At 40.1% G+C, this 18,760-nt stretch overlaps 1 protein-coding gene across 12 annotated transcripts in view; it reads left to right on the plus strand.

The window, feature by feature from the left end:
- Window positions 1–18,760, plus strand: part of si:dkeyp-44a8.4 (collagen alpha-1(XXIII) chain) — a 123,489-nt gene that overhangs the window by 89,944 nt on the left and 14,785 nt on the right. For 7 of the 12 annotated variants that reach the window (XM_034231126.1, XM_034231121.1, XM_034231131.1 and 4 more), the window contains exons 5-10: window positions 709–735; window positions 10,492–10,518; window positions 10,604–10,630; window positions 12,367–12,393; window positions 13,203–13,229; window positions 17,499–17,573. In XM_034231126.1, the coding sequence (XP_034087017.1) occupies window positions 709–735; window positions 10,492–10,518; window positions 10,604–10,630; window positions 12,367–12,393; window positions 13,203–13,229; window positions 17,499–17,573 (210 nt within the window). Of the gene's footprint in view, window positions 1–708; window positions 736–10,491; window positions 10,519–10,603; window positions 10,631–12,366; window positions 12,394–13,202; window positions 13,230–17,082; window positions 17,143–17,498; window positions 17,574–18,760 lie in introns of all 12 variants that reach the window. The other 5 variants (XM_034231122.1, XM_034231124.1, XM_034231128.1 and 2 more) reach the window with 5 other exon arrangements.

Consider the following 18,760-nt stretch of genomic DNA (forward strand, 5'->3'; position numbering starts at 1 on the left):
GTGACCTGTCTGTTATTTTATTTTTTTAATCAGAACGTTTTAGTCACATGTGGCGCAGATCAGATATGCAGAGGTGCAGCTTATACGATCTGTTACACACCATGACGCAATTCCAGAAATATCGGAGTGGCGTGTTAAGCTGATGATTTTTAAATCCAGGAAATGGTTTTGTTGGAGAAAATTGTCTATGCAGCTGGTTTACACTAAGACCTCACCCATGTGTACCCTTTTGCCCATAAAATCGAGGAAAGGTGGGTCAACGTGAAATCACTTCCTACTCCACAAAGTAACACTCTGTCAGTACAATTTGTCTGAGTCAAGTTTATCGGCTGGAAGCTTTAAAAATCGACACAATGGCAATTTGCCTTACCTTATAGCTCACGTTTGAAAGCAGATTTTAACGGGTGCCAAACACCGCAGATTTAAGCCTTAAGTTGTTAAACTGGGAATCAAAAGTAGTAGTTTAAACACACTGTACTGAACAATATAGCCTTCAGTCAATAAGTCTACCTCCAAACTCAATATGGAGTCATTCAATCTATTCAAAAGTCTTTGTACAAACTAGAAGAAAATGAACGAAGACCCTGCATGGCATTAAATACTTGTCTCGTTCAGAATGAAGTGTTACATGTATACAGTATACAGGGTGGTGTGTGCAGCTGTCTAACCTGTCTCAATGCTTCATGCTTTAATCTCTAACCTCACCAGGGCAAGGCTGGACGGGATGGATACCCGGTAAATTTGATTTGTTATTTATCCTTTCACTCTTCAATTTACCCAATCATGCCTCCATTTTCCTTTTGTTTATTTCCTCTGGATTTATTCCAACTTTTCCTGCAGCTTCAGCAGTCCTTTTTCTGTCTTTCCACAAATTACTCTAATCTTCCTGTTTCCTTGCCTCTTCATGCTTCCTTCAACATTTGCTCCTCTCCAAGTATGTATCCTGCCCCATCACTGAGATGTAACTCAAATACAAAGAAAGTTGTTTTTAAACACAAACAGAAATAGCCAGCCCGAGAGTGGCAGGATGGGATGAACGTCTTTTAACACAGAAAATGTAAAACATCACAAATGACTCACTCAAGGCTGAAAATAGTGCCATAAAACATATTTAGCGCATGTGTGAAAATGAGTAAACATAAACAGTAATCCGAGGAGTAAACACACTGACCGATTTTGTGAAGATCTCATCTGTAAACATAAACCGCAGAAGTGTAAACAATGCCAAGGAAAATTTGAAACATTCTTCCACACATACTGTTTGAACTACATAACTGAGAACATCCTGGCTACTGAATCACTGAATCAGCAGATCACTGTTTTCTAGACTTGTGAAATGAACTTAAAGGTAACTGGAAGTACATTTAATTTATGTTGAGGTACTTATACTATACAAGTATTTCCTCTTCTTGTTATCCTAAACTTGTACTCCACGGAAATATTGTACTTGTTCCTCATGTCATTTATTTGATAGCTTTAGTTCATTCATTTCATTTCAATCTTTATTTCGAACAGATTAAAAAAATAACAAATAAAAAATATGAATAAACAGAATACCGTATTGTTAAAATACAGTATTTATCCACATTCATGATACAAAAAAAGTCTTCATATTAATAATAATAAAAAATCATATGTGTCCGAAAAGGAGCAGGAGAAAGCAAATGCTTATTAATTCCCACCCCTTACTTGATCAATGATTGTCCTTTAAATCATTATGCAAGTTATTCCTACTACATTTACATTTATACATACATATACAATAATTTCTCATCTTCAATCACCTTCTTCATTCTCATAGTTTTCCAAAAAAGTGTTTCTGTACATCCTTTTAAACTATGCTTGTGCTTTTAGCATTTACTTTGAAGTTTGGGTTTAAACTTTTAATACAACAAATTAACCTATAAATGATAATGTATTATCAGTTTTAAGCTATTCAGCAGCACATTAAGTAAGTGCATCAGCCCCAAATCTACCCACTGCAGCATTAAAGTGCATATTAAAGCAACAATAACTACAATCCAGTAATATATTTGATGGCTCAACTAGTACTTTTGGGTATATTTTGATGCTATGTCATTTCAATTTAGGAAAATTAAGAATGCAGGAATTTCTTTACAATATTGTTTTGCTACTTTTACTTGGTTAAAATATCTGAATACTTCTTCCCCTGCTGGATTTCCACCAGTGATGCCTAACACAAGACTGAGTGTGTTCTTATCCTGAGATACAGCGGCCTCTTGTGGCCTCAGACTTCTGGCTTTCTCCACAGCTTTTGAGTTAAAACACAACAGCTCTGTTGCTGATTCGTCCTGTAGCCATCATCATATTCTCATCATCTGATACAGATGCACCCTCATGATTCATCACAACTGGATGTGTGTGCAGTTCACATGAAGCCTGCTGTGTACATAGTGAGACACTCTGACCCGCTAGGTTTAAACCCCCTGCCCTGCTCTGTCTGGTTGCCATGGCGACCCTCACTAGTTGCCCCGGTGTTGTGTTGCACGGCGTCTTGTTTGTTGTATTGTAGTGTCTCACTGGGAATTTTGGGAAGTTCATTACCCACGGGGCTCGCTCCCAGTCAGATTCCCAGTCTGCCTGGCACTGCTCGGCCCTCCTGACGGGAAATGCCTGCTGATAATTACACACAGGTGGACCGAGAGAGCGGAGTGTACACATTTATTTGTGTTTGCCCGTGACTCCATTCATCTCTGTCACTGTCTTCATTAGACAACTCAAAGCTGTGCCAGTGTTTCTGTTTTTCACTTTAAAACAGCTGCTTCGTTAGATGTAAATCTTAATAATCTGACTAATCCTTCACTGTCTAGTCAGCGTAATGAAGTCCCTATAGTCGTTACATAAGCCTCCTCTTATGATGCGTATATGATGCCTAAAGAAGCTGCGTGTATGAAGTTACCGTGAAATAACAGTAGATTAATCATACTGACAATTAACATGGACAGCACATTATTTAATTTAGCAGCAGAGATGATCAGGTTTCAAGCACTGAAGCTTAAAAAGGGCCACTCTTCCTATTGGGTAGCAGTGTTTGTGTATCTGTGTCCATATGTGCAGATGTGAGTGAACTCCATCAAAGTGCTCAGAGCTGTGTGTGTGTTTTCACACCAATAACTTATCTCACGGACTGCTTATAGGGAAAAGCATGCTCACATAAACACAAATAAGTCAAAACCAGAGTGCACTTATTTGTCTTGTGCCAGTAAAATGTATTTCTTTCTTTTCCCATTGTTAAAACAAACGGCTAGATCCCTTACCAGCACGTTTCTCTCACCCTCATTGCAGTGCTTCTCTGTCAAACTCAAGCCTTTAAACCTCAGCAGACTCTTTTAATGGTGGAAGTGAATTAATACAATCATACTTTATTCCATTTTCTGCTAATGTTGTACTTTAGTTCAAAGTTACTTTGCCGATTCAGATTAATAATGCAAAACATAATAACGTTGTATTAATAAATGTTGTATTATTCTAGGTTAAGATAGTAATTTATTGATCTAAGGGGCAATATAGGAACAATCCTGCAACAATACAATTAGTCACACGTTTAACAGCTGTGTCATTGACATGATGTACACATTAATTCATCCATTGTTACATTAATATCATATAAATTCACCTGAAATGCCATTCTAATTCAATTATGTTTGGATGCCTATATGTTATGAGTTTTGATTGACTTGACAAGGTATTTTTTACACTGTATTCCTCTTATTGCCATCGCTGAGCAATTGTTATACTGGCAAGTTATGTGCAAACACGTGCGCATGTTTGCCAGTGTGTGAGCGGACATGTGCTGCACCTCATTCTGGGGGCATACACATGTCTTGCAGACGTTTCATCACAGTAATGTATGCAGCAGTCCACTTCCAGTGAAGTATTAGTTATGTGATAAACAGAGTTAATGACAAGCGGCCCAAGCATAACCAATGGTGTGTGTGTGTGTGTGTGTGTGTGTGTGTGTGTGTGTGTGTGTGTGTGTGTGTGTGTGTGTGTGTGTGTGTGTGTTGTGTGTGTGTGTGTGTGTGTGTGTGTGTGTTGTGTGTGTGTGTGTGTGTGTTGTGTGTGTGTGTGTGGTGTGTGTGTGTGTGTGTGTGTGTGTGTGTGTGTGTGTGGGTGTGTGTGTGTGTGTGTGTGTGTGTGTGTGTGGTGTGTGTGTGTGTGTGTGTGTGTGTGTGTGTGTGTGTGTGTGTGTGTGTGTGTGTGTGTGTGTGTGTGTGTGTGTGTGTGTGTGTGTGTGTGTGTGTGTGTGGTCACTTCCTCCGCTCATAAATCATAGACGAGGGGTTTCAGAAACGGGCCTTACCGCTGTCAAACAATCAAAGTCAAGCAGACTGACACAACAGTGCTGAGGGGTAAACACACACACACACCAGTTGATTCTCGTTCATATGTCCAGCCACTAGTTTGTTTATACTAAAGTGCCAGTCTGTGACAGGCAGCGGCCCTCACTCAGCAGAAACAGGCTAAGGCCTCCATTGTTCAGCCTTCCAGGCCGCCGAGCACAGATTAAAGCCAGACTGTCACTCCAAAACATGTCATTGATTTTCTGTCCCAAACACAGAGCACTCTGGTATGCTTTATTGTGCTCCTTGGTTCTTGATGCAGCCACTATCCTTTTTTCATGTATCACAATGTATCCTGTAGGAATGACATAGAGTTGTGTCCCAGTAGCAACATGAGAGGAACTGGAGTCTGACAAATATAGGTAGCTAACTCTGAGAGAGCAAAGACAATATCAAAGCAGGGAAGTACAACAAAATAATGGAAAGAGTTTTCTCACTCACAGCGTGTAACTTCATTTTTGTTGGTGACACACTACCACGTGTGTTTTGGCTGAGATGTCTGCTCAGATGTGCAGACACAAGGTTTCACGCAGCATCCTCAACAATTACACCTTACTGGATAATTAGCAGTCTGCACCGCAGGGAGTCCAATAAAAGACAGCACAGACACCTCTCGCCTGTTTAATTGGGATTAAGATACACACATATGCATGTATGAGCATGCACACACACACCTACACAAACATAGACACAGAGAAATGCCCCCCTGCAGGCCAAGTTATTTTCCAGAAATGTGCCTAATTGGTGGGAATGCTGAGTCAAACTTTTTTTTTTACTGAGGGCCGCTGCAGGAAGAGATGGCAATGCAGACTAGAAATACACAAAGAATACGCACACATAAAGAAAAGGCATTATTTCATTTCCCCCACAATCACTTGAGATTTTTGTGGTAATCTCAGGCAAGGCAAGGCAAGTTTATTTATATAGCACTTTTCAACACAAGGCAATTCAAAGTGCTTTACAAAAAATGAAAGAGATTAAGAAAATGGCATTAAAAAGAAAAGCTAATAAAATAAACATTAAAAGAAAAAATACATGGATAAAAGTTACAGTGCTGTCAATTAAACATTAAAAGAAAAAAGTACATGGATAAAAGTTACAGTGCAGTCAGATATGAATAGTTCAATTAAAAGCAGCGACAAAAAGAAAAGTCTTCAGCCTGGATTTAAAAGTAGTCAGAGTTGCAGCGGACCTGCAGGTTTCTGGGAGTTTGTTCCAGATATTTGGAGCATAATAACTGAACGCTGCTTTACCATGTTTAGTTCTGACTCTGGGGACAGAAAGCTGACCAGTCCCTGAAGACCTGAGAGATCTGGATGGTTCATCATTTAGCAGGAGGTCAGAAATGTATTTTGGGCCTAAACCATTCAGTGCTTTATAAACCAGCAGCAGTATTTTGAAATCTATTCTTTGACACACAGGAAGCCAGTGTAAAGACTTCAGAACTGGAGTGATGTGATCCACTTTCTTAGTGTTAGTGAGGACTCGAGCAGCAGCGTTCTGAATTAGCTGCAGCTTCCTAATAGATTTTTTAGTGAGACCTGTGAAGACACCATTGCAGTAGTCGAGTCTACTGAAGATAAAAGCATGGACAAGTTTTTCCAAATCCTGCTGTGACATTAGTCTTTTAATCCTAGATATATTCTTTAGGTGATAGTAGGCTGATTTAGTAACAGTTTTAATGTGACTGTTGAAACTCAGGTCAGAGTCCATGACTACACCTAGATTTCTGGCTTTATCTGTTGTTTTGAACATTGCACACTGAAGCTCAGCGCTAACTTTTATACGTTCTGCCTTGGCTCCAAAAACCATTACCTCAGTTTTATCTTTGTTTAATTGGAGAAAGTTCTGACACATCCAGTCATTGATTTGTTCAATGCACTTACTCAGTGTTTGAATTGGAGCATAGTCTCCTGGTGAAATTGTTACGTAAATTTGTGTGTCATCTGCATAGCTATGGTAACTTATTTTGTTGTTCTTCATTATCTGAGCCAGTGGTAGCATGTAGATGTTAAAGAGAAGAGGCCCCAAGATGGAGCCTTGAGGAACCCCACATGTCATATTTGTCAACTCAGATGTGTATTTACCTATAGAAACAAAGTTGTTTCTGTCCTTTAAGTAGGATTCAAACCAATTCAGAACTGTTTCCGAAAGTCCCACCCAGTTCTCCAGTCGGTCTAGTAATATGCTGTGGTCAACAGTGTCAAACGCAGCACTGAGATCTAATAATACTAACACTGAAGTTCTGCCACTGTCTGTGTTTAAGTGGATGTCATTAAAGACCTTTACAAGAGCAGTCTCAGTGCTGTGGTTTGGACGAAAGCCTGACTGGAACACATCAAAACAGTTATTTAAATGCAAGAAATTACTCAACTGTTTGAAAAACAACTTTTTCAATGATTTTACCTAGAAATGGGAGGTTTGATATGGGCCTGTAATTGTTCATTACTGAAGCATCTAGATTATTCTTTTTTAAGAGCGGTTTAATGACTGCAGTTTTCAGGGCCTGTGGAAAAATACCTGAGTGAAGAGATTTGTTTACTATATAAACTAAATTTACTATCTCAGGCACATATTCTTACTTTTTCTCAACATTATTCTCCAATTTGTTTTCTGCAGCCTGATCCATTTCTGGTGAGATGAATATATTTTCCTAGTGGTCTTTTTTCTAAATTAAAATTCATGCTCATTTTCCATCCTTGCAGACTCTTGTTGACCGTATATCTTTTATACACTGTAAGTAAACTATAACAAGTCAGCTATCAGAAATAAAGCACAAAATGGATTAAGGGCCACATATCAAAATACAATTTCCCTTGGCTTCTGTGTTCCTTAAACATATTCCAATCCATAAAAGCTACTGGCCCATTTTTGCTGATATTAAAGTGGACCCATAATGCTATATTTGAAACATATATTGTAGGGCCATACCTATATAAAACACGTCTGAAGTTTTTTTTTCAAAATACCAAACAGATCATGCATTTTAGCCATGCCTCATTTCGCTCTATTTGCTCTTTTCCAGCCCTGTTTTTGCAAGGGCTGATTCTGCTTTTGTGGCAGACTACAGTGCCACTTACATGCCTGGCATATGTACTACAGCGTCTCCAGCGCTTTCGAGCGGTCTCTCATTCCCCTGATAGGTGGAGAGTTGCCCATATACAGTAGGCGGAACACCCCTTTTCTGACGTCAGAAAAGTTCAAATAATAATCAACTCCGTTGCAGCCCCGTTTCTAGAGATTTGGGTATGGAGGAAAAGAGAGAGGGTTGTGTTTTCTGACACTTGGTGAGTTCCCTGACACACCGAGGACATAGGGGAGCCCTTTAAGTTAGGCTCATATATTTTAAAGTCGGCCTTGTTCATTTTGTCACAAAAGAAAGTCTTTGTGATTGAATTATAGCTCCAGGTTGCTATAGTAGCTCTGGGTCTTATTTTATTCCATATTGGATAAGTTAGTAGGTCATAGAGGTTAACGTATCTTATACTGCTGGTGTATGCAAGCTGTCAGCTTCCAGATATTAGATAAACCCCTTTATTGTTTCTTGTTGTAAACTAAACCCTCTCTCCCACACACAAAGGAAGACACACACAGCTTTAGTCCCGAGCTGCTCACAGGCTACTGTGTGTCTTATTAGCAGCCATACATTTGTCTGTTTTTGCTCTGGTTCAGACTCCGCAACCGATGACCTCACCCTGTGCACCTCGTCTACTCGTCCTTACGTGTCTTGCCCTGATAAGCGCTGCCTGATGCAGAGCGATCACTGCGTCCACACATGTATATCCAGAGAAAAGGACTCGGATAACAGATCACAGTGACATGTGCAGGCTGATTAAAATGCTCTGCCTGACATGACAAACACATTGTGCTGCATTTATAGAGTGCTGAAACTACAACCTGCTGTATGTAGCTTCCACTGTACGATCCTTACTCACAACTTTTGCCACTCATGATCAAATAATGGTCATTTGATCCCAGTCAGTTTTTCCACCCCATCTAGGTAAACTTCTGCTTATTTCAGGGGCTTTCAATAATAAATCCTCAAAGGCTTTTTTCTTGTACTTCTCTTTTATACAGACAAACTACTTATGTTATTAAAGAGAGACGTTCTTTTACAGAGGGCCAGCAAATGATTACATAACCTTTTGGGGAGTTGCTCCAAGGTATGATTCCGTCCTTCCTGCTTCTACTTTTCCTTCCATCCTTATGTGCCACTGTCCATCCATCAACGCTGGCTGTGACGACACTGGTAGTTTTTTTCTAAAGGACCTCAAGGCAGAAAGCACCCACAGGCCTGCTAAATCAGAGAGATGAAGAGAAAAACCCAACTCAAGGAAGTCATCCAAGGCCAGAGATGGCAATAGTTAATGATGGCTTCCAGTCTGAAGAGGCACCAGGGACCTGTTGCATAAACAAAGAGTAGTCTTGGCCTTAGACTGTCAGGTCAGACCCGTCTGATTAAGCCTGTCTGTTGCATAAATATTAAGACTTAGTTTATTTAAGGGGGTAAAGTTAGCCACGTCTCCACCTGGCTTAGCCTAAGATAAGAGCTTTGTTGCAAACAACTGTCAGAACCATTAGCTAACCATTTAGTTCATTACTTTAAGCAACTTACTTCAGTTGTTTTATCCCTTAAATGTAGCTAACTTTTTTAACAGTTCATTCATTACTTTTAACTTCTTGTAGCCTACAACATTCTTCAATCTTTTCTAAACATCTTTAGCGCTTCTAAAGACCGTTAGATTTATGCGGTTGCTCTTTCTGTTTTTTTCTCCCATTTAATAACACAATATGTTCTGAACGCTATTCCTTAGTAGGAACATGTTGATTTATTGCCACTAAGTGTGGCCATTGCATTGACCAAGTTTTCTGTTTTTGTGAAATTAATGTCTTATTTCCCCCATAATGCTGTGTGCGACAGGCTTTTTAAGACATTTGTATGTATCTGGCCAGGACTGTGAGACTCAAGGGACCCTGCAATAACTGTTAGCTTAACGTCAAGTGTTGTCATTAAGGAGGAGGTCAACACTAGCCTTTACTACATACATCACTTTTAAGTGTTTTCAGAAAGGTTGATCTTAGTGTTCCTTTATGTTTAAAAAGGTATCTAAAGGTTTCTGCCTTTGAACTGAGACTTGCTTTGCAGAGGAGGTTCAATGACTGCTGGGCTTCTTTGGTGAGGTAAACAAAGTGGATCATCCAGCTGCTGTTTCAGCTTGGGTGAGCCGGACAGGGACTTTAAACGTATTCAACCGCCTGCTGGATTATCTCACCACAAACACACAGAGACACGGTGGATGTGCAGTTGTGTGGAAGTTCAATACAGCTGGACTGAATCCACCAAGGGTCTCTCATGTTGGAGACCACACTCTAAATCTTAGAATAATTATAAATCAACTGGAAACGTCTTAATATTTGAGTCTCATGTGTGCACTTAAACACGGACACACACACACAGTTAAATGGGGCAGGATATACATAAAGGATTTGTATAAAAAGTTCTTAATTTTCCTGCTTTTTTCCCCAATCATTGCAGCTGTTTCTCTCTCTTGTTTACAAGCATGCTTTTTACTGTCCTCTCTGTAAACGTTTTTCTTGCCAAATTCACTTAACTGTTTTTCCTAAGTTGAGATCACTTGCATTGTTTTTTCTAAGAGATACGGAGACAAGACTCAAACATTATTACAATACTTATAAATAACAGCCGGTTAATGATATTTTATGGGGGCAGATTGTCATTGGATTTAAAAAAAAAGGCCTTAATCATATTTTATTATTATTCACAGCGGACTTGTTTTTGAAAGCACTCATCAAAGGAGTAGTTTAACATTTTTGGAAATATGTTTAACTTCCATTTTAAGATTTAGACATAGAGTACACTAATGTGTAATCTGTACTAAAAACTGAAATGTGTTTTATTTTTTTATATTATGTGCAAGGTTCCAGACTTTTCTTTTGCCAATGACATTAGATATTTAAATGTAAATGTAAACTAACCTTTTCTTGGCTCTAGCTCATGTGTGCGCTATAACCACTTTTCCAAAAATGGCAAACAATTCATTTGAATGATTTTTTTTTTGATTTTTTTTTTTGTCTTTTGCCATAATGTTTGTCTTTGATTCAACAGGGTCCTCTTGGCTTGGATGGGAAACCAGTGAGTATTCCCAAAATCAAATGTGTGAAATTTGCTTTAGGGGCTGGCAATAGTTTTATTTAAATCTATTTTCTTCTAATTTCAGGGTTCTCCAGGTCCTAAGGGAAGCCAGGTACACATCACACACCTGTTGTTATTGTTTTTAATAACACATATAAATTACACTTAAGCAAATCCTTGTCAAAAATCTTCTGAACATACAGGTGGGCCATTGGCCTGTGATAAAGTAAGACAGGTGAGGCTTTACTAAACCAGCACCTGTCTTATTTCATCGATCATGTTTACTGTTCCTTAGGGAACGCTGCAACTGAGTGAAAAAACTCTGATAGCCGTCTTGTTTCCTGTTCCAGCTCTTAAGTCATCCCAGGGCTCACAGCCACGGGGGACTCATGGCTCAACTTAACCCGAGCACTTCACCTTGAGTCTCATCCATCACCCCGCTGCACCCCCAGACACACCCAGCTGTAGCCAGGAAACAGGCCTAGCACAGAGAACAGGTCACACACCAGTGGGAAAAAGGAGGGAGAGAATACAGTTTACAACCTCTATGGGGGCTCTTTAAAAAGTAATTATTGTACCCTCTCTACCCCCCGTCTCTGGTCGCTGTGCCCACGAGAAGGACAAGTCATCTGCTCCTCACAGCAAAAGGAGAGCTGTTTGAATAGCGACTCTCTAAACACCGTTAAGTTGTTGTTTCCTGCAAAAAGAGACCTCAAGCTGGGTCTGTCTTTTAAGAGGACAAGCCCAATCATAGAGCCTCCGTAAAACCCCAGCAGGTGTGACACAGACCTCAGGACCAGAGTGGCCTTAGTACTCAAGGGAGATAAAAACAAGAGAATAAAGGATAAAAGCAGTTTGATTATCACACACCTACAGGAGAAGTGGTGTGCTGTCACTTCCTCCTCCATCTCTTCTCTCTCTGAACAGAAGGAAAGAGCAGAGCATGCAGGAGATAAGCTGCAGTCTGTCATCATGTGGCCAGTCACATTAACAAAATGCTTATCCTCTGCACCAGGCCTCCCCCCTCTTCAGTACTCCTGAACACAATTACAGCTCCAGTTCAGACAAAATGTCTACCAGACAGAGAAGAGGTGAGGAGAGGGGGAACAAATCAGAAAAGGGATTATTCCTGCCAGATTGCATGGCAGATTTAGAGGCTGAATGAAAGCAGGAGGAGTGTGTGAAATACAGTATGGAGTGAGTGAAAAGAATAGACAGTTTAGAGAACAAAGACGTGAAAAGGGTGATTGGGTTGTAAGAGGTTAGGTCTGCTTACTGTAGTCACTTTAAGAGAGACATGGGCTAAGGTCAGAGACAGTAGCAGGAGTCCAGGCTCTAGTCTGTAATGCCGCCACATTTTGGGTTCTTGTGCCACTGAGTCCGGCAGACTAAGAGATGGAAAAGGCAAAAATAAACCAACTGGCGGGATCAGATCATCTGTGGCTCTGGTGTTCATGAGACGATATCACAGAGTCACTGTGTGTCAGCATCTCAACTACTTCACAGCCTGCAGACCGGGTTTTTAGTTAACGTTTGTGAAATGCGCTCAGAAAGAATCAGAATACCGTTATTCGTCCCACAGAGTGGAAATTGAAATGTGTTACAGCAGAAAATAACCAAAGACAGCTTAATGTTAATGACAGCTAAGAAGTATTTTTTTGTTTTTTGTAACACAATTTACAAAATACACGTACGAAGTGACTTGTTATTGAACAGTCTCCATGGCACGGCTGCATTAAGTGGTATTACTTACTTGCCTTCCCAATTATTATTATTATATATACGTTTCTGATATGATAACTGATTTATGTTGACCAACTGTCTCCGATTATCTACTCCTTCATACAGGGACCAGCCGGACCCAAGGGAGATAAGGTATGCTTCCACAACCCTGCCAGACAAGTCAATGCATAGCATGGATGTTTTTCTTTGTCACAGGAGGAGAGCTTCACACACACTTGCAAACACCTGACAGGTGTTCTCTGCATCGCCCTCCCACGTTAACGCTTTCACTGCACGTCCATCAAACAATCCATAGATTACAATTAGTTATGTAGAAGCTCGTATACGTCTTCTCACATTCTCACGTCAAGGAGCGCTATACAGGTTTACAGGCCTTCCACAGTGCTCGATGATAGCCAGATGTTTTGCCGCTCTGTGAACCTCTGCCCAGCCTGAGATGTGAGCGACTGTAATAGCTCATGCTTGTGGTCATTTGTGTACACACCGATGGGTAACTTTGCATGTGTACGTTTTTGCACTCAAACTGAAATTGTCCAGACCACAATACAACAGAAGTAAACAGTATCTGTCAGAGCTGGATTCAGTCTGATGAGCGTGTAAATTACGGGTGATGCTTAGGTTTGGATGATTGGCTCTTTTCATGTTACCATGCTAGGCCTGTGATGAGATCATGAAACAAAATCCCACTTATAATTTCATCGCGTCCTGTCAGATGATCTCAATTGTAGCCTGTCAAATGATTTATGCAGTAAATGTTGACTTCCTGGGATGGCTCAGGTACAGATGACCTTTGATTCTCTTCCTGTCTGTACACAAGTCTTATGTTTTAAGCCTGTCTGTCACAGCTTCTCTATAGTAGCAGTGTTTTACATGCTTCCTCCTGTGTGCATATGCGGTGGTAATGACTGCTGACGGTTATTATTTTCCTGTATTTCTCACAGGGTGACCAAGGAGACGTTGGGCCAAGGGTAAGTCATGCTTTCTGTTTTTTGCCTGAGAAGGGGAAAGAAGGGGATATTCGTTCACTACGGCTGAGCTAGCTGAAAAGACCTTTCCTGTTTGGTTCCTCAGCAGATCGTTGCAATTTAAAAAAGGAGCTTCCATTACTGGAAATCATCCCTAAAGTTTCTTGTTTTCGGTCATACTGCATCTCCTTTTCTGATTCCCACTGCCTTTTTTGGGGTCACTTGACCTGCACTTTTTATGAAAAAACTAAAGAAGTTTCTTTCTTTGCTGTTTTCCTTTAAATCTTGTTTTTAAAAGTACTAAATGTAACAAGAATGTACATTATACCTTTTTCTGAATATCAAAAGCCATTTATTTTGAAGGAAAAATACACAATTTCACATCTTGCCAAGATTAAGATAGAAAGATTGATACCCTGGAAACCTACGCCAACCCAGGGAACATGTGCAGCTTTTAGGAGAACCAGACCATCACAATTTGGAAATCAAAGAAGTTTTAATAATATTTGTGGAACTACTTATCATTTACTTGTGATCACAATAGTGGGACATTGTGCTCGTGCAAACAGACATAAAAACATTTGAAAGAAAACATTACTGATCACAAGTTTTGGAACATTTTGTTCTTCCCACATAACATTTAACACTCGAGGCTTTCATTAATTCAAAAGAAAAGTACCACTTCCCCAGCAACAACATAGTCCTGCTCCTATGATGAGGTTTGAGTTGCCCACATCGCCAAAGCCGGAGATGAAAAATGATGATATTAAAAAACGAGGGAAATACTTAAATGTCACCATCAAAACCCAATGGTTGGGGCGGTGAGCCAAAGCTGCCATAGTCTCTACCAAACTATGTTTTTTTATATTACAGAGGAACCTTGCTCTGCATCTGGTCCATGTTACGGTGTTGTCTTTTCATGTGATATCATTCTGCACACTATGAGATCTGTGTAATTATCTCCTATTTCATTCAATGTGGTTTTGAAATAAGCCCCCTGTTCTTTACATGGTAAGCGGCTTGGATTCTTTGAAGAAGGCATGTACTCAATGACTCCTGAATGCTTTTTTTTCAAATTTGTGTGATTATGTTTAGAATTTAATATCAGGTCAAGGTCACACTTCCTCACACGGAAAATAAATGTCGCTGCTGAGGTCATCTTTGCATAATTTGGGGTTTGTGCCCAAGATCAAAAACATTTTATTTTCATGGTCTTGTGTGTAATTTTTCTAATTTTCCTGTAGAACTGGAGTGATCATTTAGTCATTTTGATCACTTTAAACGCAATTTTTTTTTAAAGTAAACTTGAAAAGGCTTCCATGAAAATGAGTTCATTTATCTTGGTCTTCTAATTCAGTGCTTCTCAAAGTGTGGTCCGCGGACCACTGGTGGTCCGTGAGCGCCCCCTAGTGGTCCGTGAGTATATTGGTAAAATTTCACATTTGAAATACATTTATTTATTTAAGTTTTCCGCACTCTCGCGGGAATATCTCGCGGGAATATCTCCCAGATAAACACCTTCATCACACATGTTGCCACTTGTTTGTACCATTTTCAGGCGATTTGCAAAAAACGATGTGTTTTTGGATATTTGTGGAGTTAGGTAGTCCGCGAGTGTTTTTTTATTGGTTAAGTGGTCATTGGTATGAAAAAGTTTGAGAAACACTGTTCTAACTGATTAACTTTAGGTTTTTGGATTGTTGTATAAATGCAAATAATTATTATGTTTGATGATGTATATCGAGCTCACTTTCACTTTGTATGAAGCCAGATATATTTAGATATATACTGTATGTTTAGATACACTCAGCAAATTTAGATAAGTGCTACATATACCGGACATGAACTATGAGCCAGTATTTTCACAGATGTTTTGTTATGATGACCAAAACTCTCACTGTGAGCCACTTACACTATCAAAATACTTGCACATTATATATTTATAGAAACTACAAATGTTCCTCTTAATGCTTTTAGCCACTTCCTGATGGTCTTTAGATTATTTAAAACATATCTCACTATCATAACGAACAAGGTTTAGAATAATAATTAGAAATGGATGTTTAGTCATATATCTTCTCCGAGTTGGAGCCTAACAATATTGGCATAACAGTGTGTGTTATGAGTATTGGATCGATGAATGAATGGCTATTGTTTTATACCCGAGCACAAATGGAGTGTAAATTTGACCGAGCTGCCCAGTGGAACATTATCCATGATGCGGATCAGAAACATTGCAGGAATTGCTGATTTCCATCAAGGCGTACGCTGTTTGATTTCCCATCTTCTCCTCTAATAGTTGGTGCAAGATTAAATATTTTTGGCATTCTGCTTTGCAAACTTCTTCCAAATGGAAAATATTACATTTGGACAAGGCTTCTGGAGCTTAGATATCCTTGGATAAGTCTGCAGCTGAGAAACCTCAGAGTATTGCTTAGAGACACATAGTTAGTTCAAAACAAACCCTGCAGCTCCTAAAACTACTGTATTTATGAATGAGGTTTGGCATTGGAGTACATTTTCATAGATACTGTAGGTTAGCAAATGAAAAACTGTTGGTTGCTGAATCTTTAAAACATGACTCTCCGAACGGCTATTAATCAAAGCCTAGTGAGGTTGAGCAGATAAAAGGTGGTGGGAGTAAATCCTCAATATGTATGCTCATTCATCAACCTGCCCCGATCTCGACATTGAACGCTGATTCACCTCTGAACTCTGACAAAGGATGAGAGAAAACGTGTGAAAAACAGGAAGTGGCAATGAATCTCTGCCAATGTGACTTCCTGTCAATCCGTCATTTTCAGTGCATTTGTCAGGTTAAATCTGGTCCCAGATCAGATTAGAAACACAGGATAACAGGGGTGATAAAGAACAATCAGAAGTCACAGAACGACGTATGTGTAGAGCCTATTTCTACAAAACAACCTCTTATGGAATGGCATAAAGGTGGTAGCCATAACCAACCTCCATACTGTCACATCCATATGCAGGACATAGTTAATGCATGTTTAGGTTCATCTTGCGGCTGTGTTGAAAGACGAGCCAAAATAGGAGTTTGATCACCAGCCAATGCCTTCTCTGTTCTCCACAGAAACAGCTACAACAAGGCCATGGTTAGACAGGGCTCCAAGGTTGAATGGCTGTTTGTCTTAGTATCAGCTTAAAGTCTGATGAGAACAAGGTAAAGGGAAAACCCACTGTGAAACAGCCTATTCTCTTATGAGATGTTTAAGAAGCATTGTGTATGTGGTCTCCATGGTGGTAACGGTGTGAATGAGTGAATGTGACAGTGGGGAGAGAGGAGTGAATAGGCAAGGGGGGGAAAACCTCAGCTATCCAACGCCGACCGCGGCCTGTTAACAGAAACCTCATGAGCAGGCTAGCATCTCTGAGTCCCTCTCCCCTGTCTTAGATCTTCTCTCCATCCATCCCTCCTTGTGTTTTCAGAGGGAACTCAACCAGAGAAGCAACACATTGCTCTGAGCTCTGTGGTGGCAGACCAACTCTGCTCCTTTCAGCCTGACAGACAATCATCACAGTTACAGTCTGTCGGCTGGAAAGAGCCAAGCCGCCCCTGTTATGTTTGGTCACAAAGAGACGGATAGGAGAAAATGTAATAGAAAAACACCCATAGTGAAATATATGCTTGAGGGAGAGTTACAGGATATTGTTTCTGAAAAGGTCTCAGTTTAGATTTAGTTTGTTTGTATTGAAACGTTTGTTTCATTTACAGACAATGTGTTAATTCATCAAAGGTATATCTATCTTGTTATGAGGATATTTAAACCTTGAGCCCCTTTCAACCACACTGCTATGACACAAAAAGTTGCTCACCTTTGTCACTTCCTCTCTTCAGGGTCCTTCTAACTACAGCCCATATGCAGGTCTGCACAGTAATCAGATTCTCACCGTCAAGGTTTGTTCTTCGGAGCTTCCTGTTTCGTAGTCCTCCCAGCAGTCGCCTGTCAGGCTGCTGATCTGTCACTTTCCCTTCAGATAGAGGAGCAAGACTCTCCTCTGGAGCTTTTGCTTTTGGCTTACAAAATTACATTTCCAGAGGCTGCTGAACTCTCATCTGTTTTTTCCTGCAGCAGATGTTTCCCTCCTTATTTGCAACCTCTTAATAACTATTGGTTTTGGATATTTACTCACTTTTTCTCTTTTCTTCTCCCTCTCTTTTGTCCTCAAACACACTCTGTGTCCTCTCCTTTCTTTTTTCTTTCTCGCTGTGTTTCTACTTTTCGTCCTTGCTGCTATACTCTTGCATCTCAGTTGGCCTTCCCCAGATATGACCATGGCTTTATCACTGGAGATCAGTCCGGTAGCTTTCAGAGACGCTTTCTGAAGGTAGACCACAACTAAGGCATGTGTGCACTTTTAACACTTTAACCCATGTTCTCTTATGCATGTTATAATCAGCTATGCAGCTCTTATCTTCAATACTTTCGAACTCGTGTTGAATTTAATTGATTTTATGTTCAATATTTTTCCAAGTGTATGCAAGTTACTTTTGTTAAAGCAAACCATAATGCACTGCATGTCTGCAGAGAGGAGAGGGTGCAACAGACAACACTGAGCCTGCATCCCCTCGTGTGTTGAGCAAGACTTTTAGGGCATTATTGGTTTCTTTTTGGCACAAGTCCCCAGTTAGATGTTAGATGTTAACTCAGTGATGAAAATGTCCTTAATAGGTAGTGACAGACTTTAATAAAATAAACAGATTATGTTGTTTTCAGTTGTGATTTTGTCAGCATGGTTGTGTTTTACTTTGTGTATAACTATCAGTCTGACTCACCCTGTAAAAAACATATAAACCGACCGTATGCCTAGCGTGAAACCTCAGATAGACCAACACATCCTCACTCCCAGGTCGGCCTATGTTGACGTTATGTCAAGTCCCCTGTCGGCTTTTTCCAACGCAAGGGGGGGGGCCTTAGCGTCCATTTTCAACGCAAGGGGGGGGCCCTTAGCGTCCATTTTCAGCTTTCCGGGATGTCCATATGCTTCTATGGACGCTCATGGAAGCACGGCATTCGTTTGTGTCGGCTGCCCTTAAAGGCAATGTGAGCGTCCATTCTCATTGGATAACGGAGAATTGTACACCCGGAAGTAAGTATTCCCCTTACTGTCGATTGATTTTACAGTGATATCTGCACTACTCATCGACTAAAAAACACCAGATTATCCTTGTTAATTACACAACATTGATTGGTTTAAATTGTATGCAATGCTTTTGTATTTTTCCCCTTCGATTCGGAGAAACAAATATGTTTTCGGAGTAAAGGATGGCAGAAGACACTACACTACCCAGAATCCCCAGCTATCGTTTGGACTACACCATGTGCTCTGTTTGACGTCACGTGATCTTCAAATGTCTCCCTGAAGAAAAAAAAAACATGGCCGAACTTCGTTTTATTCTCGATGGAAAATGCCTATTTTAAAGTTAGTTTGGCCATTAAAATGCGTTTTGATGTCATTTGATGCGAGAAATATGAGTTGTTATTTCAGATTATGTGTGCAGTGGATGTACATGA

Source organism: Gymnodraco acuticeps, unplaced genomic scaffold (assembly GCF_902827175.1).
Source record: "Gymnodraco acuticeps unplaced genomic scaffold, fGymAcu1.1, whole genome shotgun sequence".
Lineage (NCBI taxonomy): Eukaryota > Metazoa > Chordata > Actinopteri > Perciformes > Bathydraconidae > Gymnodraco > Gymnodraco acuticeps.